The following is a 10,538-nucleotide window of genomic DNA, read 5'->3' on the forward strand; positions in this document are numbered from 1 at the left end:
TTGGAGCGTCTCATGTCTCTGCTCATGTCATGCCACAGCAGGTATTACAGAGATTTCATATTCAGATTGCATATTTCTAGTAGTTCTGCTCTCTGCAAACTGAAGATTGATATGAGGTGACACAGTGAACAGACAAAGCAAACGCCTCCTTTAATTTCTACTACATTGTGTCAGATAGTCTCTATCTCTATTTTGATCACGTAAAACCCACGTTTTAACCTAACTGTAAGCCACTGCAGTGAGTATAAGCTGCCAACAGTTGGTTATGCAGATGATGATTTGAGGTGTGAGCTGAACTGCTGGCTGCATCCATGGCAATGCTGAGTCTATCAATACCTACATGCATCAGCATTGTATTTCTCAAGAAGCTTAACTGTTGTTTATCTCCAGGAGAACCGCCTTTTTTTAAAGTGGCAGCTTTCCTCTCAAACAGCACTGATTTAAATGAGAATATCTATTGTACTCTAAATTCTTTGACAACCACTTCGGCCTCCATCAGTCTAACTCTCTCACCTTTCATGGAATAACTGGCATTTGATGAGCCACGGACAACTTTTTCCACTAATCCGCAGGATTGCGTTGCAGTTTTTGGTCCGAAGATTGCTTATTCGACTGAGCCAGACTGTTGTAATGCTGGCTGGAGCAGATGATCACACAGCTTTTGTAGTGTAATGAGATTCTTATTGGAATGCTGCTGCGAGGGCGCAAACTCACACGCACACACAGGCATACACAATGCACAGAGATGAACAGCTTCATCTGATTAAACCATACTGCCGTCATTGTGTATGAACACTGGATTGATTTTGTCCTTCAAATTTCCTGTGGCTCAAGTTCAGGTTCAGCTAGAGTGCGTCTTTCTTCTGACTCAGTTCTGGATGTCACGGCCGTGGACGGCATGCAATACGAGGTGGCGTTGAGTTCAAAAGAAACTGGGTCCTTCACTCAGCCTCGTTTACGTCTGTGATAAGACCTCTCTTCATCTACTGTACATGTACGTGCTGATTCCAGATAACGGAGACACTCAGTGTTCTGACGTTAAACGTCAACAATCTGAAAAACATTCAGTTACTGGAAAGCTCACTGTAGGGAAAAAAAATAATTATTGTGGGTGCTGTCAAAGACCATCAATTAGAGATGTCACGAGAAGCAATGCTTTGGGACTAAGTTGATGGCAAAATTCTGATAACGTGACGGTACTGGTTTTTCTACATCAGGTACCGGGGATCAGGGCTCTATACTAATGAAGTGTCGTCATTCTGGTGAGCAGAGGCATGCTCGGCGACATGACTGAGCAACAACTAACAGCTAATGTTGACGGGAATTGCACTGCTACATTGTGATGCTTTCACGCTCTATTCAGTAAAGGTTTGTTTTTGGCGAAGGAAAATGTAATGAGATAATGATGTGGTCAAATGTAATCTTGTAATATTTAGTTTTTGGCAGGTACGCAAATGTTAATAAAGGAGTGTATGTTGAAGTGCATGGGATTTATTGTTTTCTTTTTCTTTTTTACTGTGGTATTAAATTGGGTATCGACAATTGTGGAATTTCACTGGTATTGGTATTGACTACTACATTTCTCTTATTGTGACTTCCCTACCACCAATGTTGCCTGTACATGTACCTCTATGAGCAGAAATGTTTAATACAAAACCCAGTAGTCAATGCCAATGCTGTGTTGTCGCTGCCTTCATGTGTGGGATGGATGTTATTCCATGTTGACAACTTGCGAGGGTTCTCGTGAACTGAAAATCAAGAAGGTTAGAGAAAGCGGCGCTTGGTCTCTAGAGAACGTCAGTCAAATTTGGCACTTGTCACGGAGCCGACACCTGACTGATAAAACTTGCAGTAACCTGTAATGTAACCAATTTATTTCATGCTTGAAGATGCAATTTTATATTGCCCCCTCCCCCACCGGAAAAAACAAATAAACAGAAAATAAATAGGCTACTTAGGATTGACAGCAGACAGTCATGTTCAACAATAGACCGTCTTCTTCCAACAGTGAATATTCAAAGGACCCTATATGGTTATATGTAGTACCTTTATTTCTAAGATTACACACTAACTATTATCCATGTACATCTAACTCTCCACCAAGTCTCATCAAAGCCAATCATCCGTTTCTGCCAAATGCTATCCAATACTTAGACCCTGCCCTTGACTATTGACCCGGCTTCAATCCATTCCTTCATCTGCCCATCTGTCAACTGATCCCTGTCCAATGTCAGAAAGAAGCCTTGATTAGCTGACTGACGGATCAAGTACGATGAGGAAATTGGCCGTGTGTGTGTGTGTGTGTGTGTGTGTGTGTGTGTGAGAGAGAGAGCTTATTTTGATGAAAGCAGAAAGAGGGGAAAAAGGGTAAAAAAACATCAACAAACAAATAAAACAGAAGAAAAAGAATATCAGAGAAAAATCCTGAGTGAGAAGACTGAGACAGATCGGAGGTGAAGTGATGGGTCAAGGTTGTTCCCTCGGGAGGAAGGTCAGAAAAATTTGTCAGAAACCTGTCGATGCACAGACATGAACAGGAAGCGATGATCAATAATGACCTATTTTGGGTATGAGTGCACACGCAGACTTGACCGGATATATGTGTGTTTCTACGCATCTGTCTTGTGCTCATGCTTGTAGAACGCTAAGCTGAGCAAACGAACTAGATCTGAATCTCTAAATATTAAGTCTTCCTGCTCTGTGTGTGTGTGTGTGTGTGTGTGTGTGTGTGTGTGTGTGTGTGTGGTCTTGTGTGTGTTAAGCTATCCCCACTACACTTTTATATTCCCTTCACCTGATTAAAGAAAATAAGACTTTTTGGACATCATTTTTTAAAGATTAGGGACATGACGAGCTTTACAGTGAAGAGGAAAGGTGGCGTAAGGTGAGAAAAATGTAGACAGAGAAAGGTAACGCTGCAGAAAAACTAGAAGGTGAGAGCGAGTGGAAGAATTTGGAGTTAAACTTTGGATAGGAGAGATGGAGAAAGAGGGAGAGGAAGATAGAGGATTGAATTGATTTGAGGATTTCTCATTCCCAATCCCTCAGTGAGCAGTGTAATGATGCCGCCTTTGCTGTGGTGCGAGAACACGACTCTGTTTCATCAGATGTCATTAAAACTGGCCTGCTGACCTAGACTATACTGGCCTGCTGACCTAGACTATTCAGCCCGGCATACCTCACCAAGTCCCTCAACCCAGAGCCAGGCCTCTGCTATCTAATGTTACTTTTGTCAAAAAGAAATAGTAGAAATGTTCTTCAGCCACCTAAAAAAAAATCCCACCCAAAAATAGAACAGGGACAGTTTAACAAGCTAAACATGCTGTCATATTAGCACCTTTATTAAGTAGTAATGCAGTATGTTAGCAAACAGATGCAAACACATCCAGCAGAAAGCAACATTAGCATTACATTTTGTGTCCACCTGATGAATGTAAGTCTAACGTTCACTGTTCTTTTAGCTCTAGTTTGGTCCCCACCTACTCCTGAGAAACATATCTAGCTTGTTAGCAGGTCTTGCACTTTCTTCCTCAGCTAGTCTCTAACTTGCTGGACATGTAGAGTACAGTGAGCATCTACGGCTGGAAACAAGGACGATGAGAGTGCTGGTACTGAATTAGCAGTAAATGTGCCCTAAAACCTTTCAAGTATGACCTTAAAAGGCGCCATAAATGAAGCTAAAAAAAGATCCATAGAGCTAAAGGCAACTGCAGAGTTAAGTAATCATTCTCTGTGGCTTGATCACCACAAGCGATGCGTCTTTATAATACATTTGGTCCATTGTTAATATTCAAATTTAAGGAAAGGGCAGAAAATTAGTTTTCCCTCCTTGTCTTCTGAAACCATTGCGGGGAAGCTGTGGATTTCCAGGCTGGCTGCATCTCTCACATAGTACCAGTTGTCTGGTCCTATTCCGCAGTAAACAAGTCAGCAGACGCTTGCCTCTCTTCACAAAGGGATGTACTGTCCTAGTTTGCAGAAAAACACTGAACACAGGCCTGTAGACTCCTTAACTCCTCCGGGCTCAGTCATTTTCTTTCAGCCACTGTGGAGATATAAATGTCTAAATTCAAGAAAAACGTTTTTCCCCAAAATGTGAGGGTGTAGGTTTCAATGTATACCAATTGGACCAGACAGTCAACTGGGTCACTGACATACAGCGCTGGATTGTCATCAAGGCAAAAAACAAACTAATAACTGCTGTTGCATGACAGTCAAAACAACTGTTCTAGTTAGCCATCATGGATTCAAAATAGTCATTCTTAACACTCTGTGAAGGGTCTTTGGTTAATTCTATTTGTTATGTCCATCTGATTGCTCATAGCACTAATTAATCAAACCATTGCCTTCAAAGAAATCATGCGGGCTTCCTGAGAACAATTGTGTCATTTTGCTGTTGGCGTGGGAAAGCCAGACATTCATGTCTCAGCAAAATGTGCCTTAAACAGGCAGTTTTTTTTTGTCATTGCTGCCTCTTTGCACTCTTTGAAGTCATATCAAACTCATGACCAGCCACAACATTGTCTGGATTCATATATACACTATCTGCTTTATTGAAAAGCCTGTTTTGCAGAACTAAATGTTGTCGTTGTAGTTACACAGAGCGTTACTTGTACTCCTAAGCCGTTAATCTAACAACCAAGACAAATAAGGGGACCGGTTCAATTTCTCACTGAAATATGGGTCAGCCAGAAAAAGATTATAATCCAACAAATTGATGAAATGTAAAATAAAACTGTTTATGTTCCCCCCAAGTGGGGAAAAAAGAAGCTTGGTTTTATGTTCCCCTATTACAGCAAGCATCATAATCAGCCAGTGTTGCCAGTATCTTTATTTGCCAAATGTACAATGTACACCTGAATTTGACTTGGGGATACGGCGCAGTAAAAAAAAGAAAATGGAAAGTTCAAAAGTTAAGTTGGAAAGTTAGAGTTAAATATGTACGGTTAAGAATGTTAAAAGAATGCTATGCTGTGATACCTTTAGTTAAGAACTATAAATAAGCTGCATGATGCTGCATTCACACATACTGCACATTCCAGACATTGTACATATTGCACGGCCCATAGTAGGGGAGCTGTGTGTGGTGAAACAAAATATAAATAAGCCAAGAATTGGGAGTATATACGAACAATCGGGAGCAATGCAACACCGTGGCTGCCAACAAACTGCAAACTAATACCAACACTCATCGTCATTATTATCACCAGGACAGATCACAACCTAATAAAAAATAGTCTCCTCAAATTAACAATTTACAATCTGGTCTTCAGGAATCAAATTGCTTCATGCTCTAATACCCTTCCATACACAAACACACACACACACACACACACGAGACAAACAGTGTATTAATATCTTTTCATGAGCCTGGGTCCCATGGCAACACCAAATTCGCTTTGTCTGGGTGTTGGGATGATCGAATCCCCCAGACAAATCACTGCACGATACCACAGGCCTCAGCGCTGCGATGTGAAGAGGTCATTCATTGATATGAATGGCCTGGTTACTGGCCTGTGGTGATTGGTTAAGTTTACTCAGGCATTAGTTAGAGGGGCAAATCAATAAGATTTAACTGCCGTTTTGACTCCAGAGGGTCTGGTGCATGTCGAACGGAGGGGGGCTGGAGATGGAGGATGGGGTGAGATGGGAAGATGAAGGGTGGAAAGGGGAAAGGGGAAAGGAAGAGAAAGAGGAGAAGCAAGGAAAGAAGCAAATGGAGCTGGAAGAAGGTCAAGGAGGAAGATAAGCTGGTGGAGGAAGGTTGAGAGCAGAAATGGGGAAGGACAAGTGGAGGTGATGTTGAGGTGAAAGATGGAGGACAGAAAAAACATCCTGTGGCTCCATGAGGTTTGTCCTTTGCTAGTCTGCTGTAGCGCAGACGCACGGAGGCTTCTTATCTGTTGTTTTGTCTACCGGCAGATAGATTTGTAAATTGCCTTTGTGTTGGACATCTCAGCATATTTTTGTCTTATCTTATGCTGAGTGACAGTATTCCTTTTTCCCAGAGACAACTGGCCTTGAGACTTGACACACTCGGAGCGATCTGATTACCACTGACCTTGTCTCACATTTATTTCTGAGTTTATGGCCAAAGCTAGGACCCCATTCAGATTACAGTGCATAGTAGCTACCCCAGCTAGTAAATTGAGTTAAATTATAACTAATCATCCTATTGGGAGCATGACTATCAGCAGAGCCATTTAAACAGAAACGTGCTTCAATTTCGAAATGATGTCGCCATGATCCAATAGTCATTTGATTTTTTTTTTTTTTTTTAGCATGGTTCCAGTTCTCCAGACCACATTTTCAGTGAAATGTGAACACTATGTGAATAAATGAAGTGAAACAAAATGGGACCATGAAATCTATACAACGATTTGTGATAATCTGTCATTTATTTTTAAAAATAACCTTAATCTGGCAGGACGTTAGTGAGATCTATTGTTTAAGAGCAAAGTGTTGGACTGGCCAATGGACTGACTCATATTGCCATCTTTGTACTAATCTTGGTGATGGGTCATTGTGCACCAATGCCCAAAAGGCCTGTCCAAAAACCAATCCATGCTTAAACACCAGATTTAAAAAAGAAGAAAAAAAATCACTATATCATATACATAATCTCTAACGCTTCCCTTTTGTCCTCTCCGTCGTCTGTCCTCTCAGATCCAGTCTCAGTGGACCTGGACCAGTATGATGTGGTGTCTCTGACTGATGCCCTTAGAGGTTTCCTGCAGGACCTGGCCGCCCCCATCATCCCAGCCACCGTCTACAGCGAGCTGGTCTACACTGCTCAAGGTACAGTGTGGTGCATGTTAGCATCGGCTAAAAATGTGTTAAATGTCAGTTCACTGAAATAACAAAATTCAGAAAAATTAGGCAAAAATGATTTGTACTGACAGTGTTTTGTTACATGTATTCATTGATTTGTGTTTAAATGAGCCGACCTTTGCCCGTACAATGAAAGTGATTAAACTAGGTAAGGCCGATGTTATAGTTTGGGAAGCTTTTGCGAAGCAAAGCTACCAACACGACGATGACCCACATAAAATGTAAGTTCTCCTGTAGGCAGCATTTTCATGGCTGGTGACTGGTTTGAGTTTAGACCTCCAGCTGCATCGAATGCTCTCTGTTCTCGCGCACTGCAGGGTTCACCTTGATCTGAGCCGAGGGGGCTTTTTTGCCTCTTGTCACTTGGCATGAGCGCCGACACTCGTCACACCTGATGGATTTCTGCCACATCTGGATGTAAAGACGACAAGGCTGTACCCTTTCATCAGCATCACATTTCTGCTAATCCCCTGACAGCTCCGGGATTCAATGAAAACAAACTCTGAGCAAAAACGTGGCTCGTTTCCAAGGTTCTCTCTCTTCTCTCATTTTCCGTACAGCTGACCTGCCTGTTCACCCTTTCACCTGCCGCCCACCTCGCCTCGGCTGTTAGGGACTCTCACGCTCTTATCTATCTTTAATGAACTCTACCTTGACATTTGGAGTTCCGAGCTTTGTGTGTGGGCGGCGTGCGTGCCAGTATGTGCACATAAAAGAAGGTCAAAGACAGACTGACGCACGGACGGACGAACAGACAGACGCGTGTGTGGTAGCGTCGTGCACGTTAGCGTGCGCTTGTCGGGACAGAGGCATCGTGTGAGAGTTCACACTAGCTTCCCTGCTACCTCCTCCCAAAATGTTACTCGGCTAAGCTCCTCGACATGATCGCCGAATGAAAAACCCCCTCAATTATGTAAGTGCTTTTCTCTCTCTTGTGATCCTCGTCCCGTTAAGTGACGGCCCTTTTTTATTTTACTTATTCATGGGAACATTTTAAGTCAGGATAAACAACTTTGAAAGGATGCACCAAGTATTTTGCGCAGGTCGTCCAAGGCTAAGCCCATTGAACTTGAACTTCTTATTTAGGGAGGGGGTCAGTCGAAGAGCAAGGAAAGGTTTCTTCTGTGAGGTCAGAGGGTATTATACAGTAAGGATGAGTCATGCAATAATATTGAGAGATCCCTGAAAATAAACTCGAGGGGCAAGATTTTCTTTTTCGGTCTGTGCTTCACTCAGCCTTCAGGTCTACATACCAGAGTTTTCTGTTTGGCACCAGGTGATATTTCCTGAACCGATCATTCACTGACAGTTCTGTCCCTTTAGCGTCATTTTTTTTTGTCGATTCATTGTGGCAGCGGTTGCTAGAAGCAGTGTGTTTATTTCTGTAAATGTACGACAAGCGGCACAGCAGCGTTGATCCCATCTATTTGTGTCTCTCCGATTTCTGCCGTCATTTTCCTGGCCGTAGAGCGGAAAGATCACATCCCCATTTTTAATCCTGGGAACAAAGCTTTTAATTGGCTTGAGTTGTTTTCTAAGCCGTCAATGAGCACACATGCATGACCTGAAATACTGAAAAAAGATCATCATTACAGCCAAGGTGATGTCTTCAAATGACTTGTTTTCTTAAACAGTCCAAAACCCAAAGAACGGAATGGTGACCAGCAAACAGTCCCGCGTGGTCCTGGTTCTGGTTCGCCCATGCCTCCCCTCCCTTCATTGGGCCTAGCAATAAGTCCTGGGCCTCTGGCAGCGTGGTGCCGGTGTTGGCTTTCAGCGAGGTGAAGCTCTGCTCCTGGCCAGAGGAGGAGCCGCTGCTGCCAGGCGCGGACCTCTCCACCTCTTGCCCGAGCTGAAGTCTGAAGGGGCCAGCGAAGCCGGATCTGGGTCTGTCCACGGTGGGCTGGTCGCTGCCAGATGCCCCGCTGGAGTCTGAACTGAAGGAGTTCCTTTTGAACCTGCATTATTTTGCCTTGGTTTTAGCATAGAATCAGATAAATAATTAAGAATAACTATATAGAAATAGCCAAACTTTTCGCTGATGGTCTAGTTTACTTATGTAGGTCATATAGAGGCATCAGTATTAAACTAAGACTATTTCATGACCAGTTATCAAATGTTCTTACTTCATCATAATCAATAAGACACAGTGCACTGTGTATACTAGACTGTGAGGATGTGTCTTTATAAATATATCCATGTGGATGGAATCAGTAAAATGTTCCTCGTATGAAGTTACTGTCTGTCCCATCGTACTCTAATCCCCGGGATTTGTTGATGTTGCAACAGTTTAAATCCCCTCTCATTCCATTTTAATTGTTACCTTTCCTCTGGCTGTCCGGCTCTCTGGGATCTGTTTGATCTGCGTCCATTTTTCCAATCATTGGCTGAGCATGTGAAATCCCCTGACACTGTTGGAAAGAAAGATAAAATATCCGGAGTTGGAAGGGATTTTCAGATACCTTTCAACAGGGGTGTTTCTCGGATTCAAAGAAAGGAGGGGCTTAGCCTCAAGGGGAGAGGCATGTTTGCAGCATGTTTGGGGCCCATTTGGGGCCGTGGAGATCCATTGTTTCAGACAGTTCATAGATTGGTTCAATCAGAAAGAGTGTGATTTTGCTCTGTAGTTTTGCTTGCATTCAGTATATGATAACATAAGAGACAACATTTTAGGGGGGCTTCATGCCTAATGTGCCTAACGACACCCCTGCCTTTCAACCTTATTGAACCACCAGCTGTCACAATCATTTCACACAATTTTGCTGTGTTTTTCTTCAGTGAAAGAATAATAACATTTTTTTTGTCATCAGATGGCTGTAATCCTCCTTTAATCCTCCTCTCATCTGATCCTGCAACATCTTACCTACAATCAGCCTTTTGATGTCAGGGCTGTGCCATTTTTGGGCTTTTATTGATTCCAGCTATTTTAAAGAAAGACGTGAGGGTCGTGATGCTGCCAAAGCGCCTTAACCCATTATATTTTGTAAATCTAAAAAGTCACAGTCCACACCTCCCTTATTCTTCCTCATCCTCCTTCTGTCTTTGGTCTCTGAGTCACTCATCTTAATAATTTCATCTGAGAACTTCCACCCTTCATCCCCTCTGCCCTTTTTCTATTTTATTCATTCCTTTTCCGCACCTCCTGACTCCTCCCCCCCATGCCTATTTTTTGTCTTTTCCCATTCATTAGTTTTGCGAGAGTTCGTTAACCTTAATGGTCTCAACGAGGTCATCGTCTGTGAAGATAAAGGCCAGCTGTCTGAGTCTGACTGACCACTGTCCATCTGGGTCTTCAGAAAAAAGAAGCTGTTGTGCACCGTTGTCTCCATTAGGGATGAGATGCAGGATAAGCTGTTGTTTGTTGGGACTGTAAGGATCTGATCAATTTACCATCTTATCAATCTGATAAGCCAGCACTTTTTAATATATATATATATACTGTGTGTGTATATATATATACTGTGTGTGTATATATATATACTGTGTGTGTATATATATATACTGTGTGTGTATATATATATACTGTGTGTGTGTGTATATATATATATATATACTGTGTGTGTGTGTATATATATATATATATACTGTGTGTGTGTGTGTATATATATATATACTGTGTGTGTGTGTGTATATGTATGTATGTATATATATATATATATATATTTTTTTTTTTTTTTTTTTTTTTTTTTTTTTTTTTTTTTTTTTGT

At 42.1% G+C, this 10,538-nt stretch overlaps 1 protein-coding gene across 1 annotated transcript in view; it reads left to right on the plus strand.

Annotated features, from left to right (window-relative positions):
* pik3r3b (phosphoinositide-3-kinase, regulatory subunit 3b (gamma)) overlaps window positions 1-10,538 on the plus strand; it is a 181,040-nt gene that overhangs the window by 71,519 nt on the left and 98,983 nt on the right. The window contains exon 5 of the mRNA XM_031876021.1: window positions 6,667-6,798. Within this exon, the coding sequence (XP_031731881.1) occupies window positions 6,667-6,798 (132 nt within the window). The remainder of the gene's footprint in view (window positions 1-6,666; window positions 6,799-10,538) is intronic.

The sequence above is a fragment of the Anarrhichthys ocellatus genome, unplaced genomic scaffold (assembly GCF_004355925.1).
Source record: "Anarrhichthys ocellatus isolate YVR2014 unplaced genomic scaffold, GSC_Weel_1.0 scaffold102, whole genome shotgun sequence".
NCBI classification, from domain to species: domain Eukaryota; kingdom Metazoa; phylum Chordata; class Actinopteri; order Perciformes; family Anarhichadidae; genus Anarrhichthys; species Anarrhichthys ocellatus.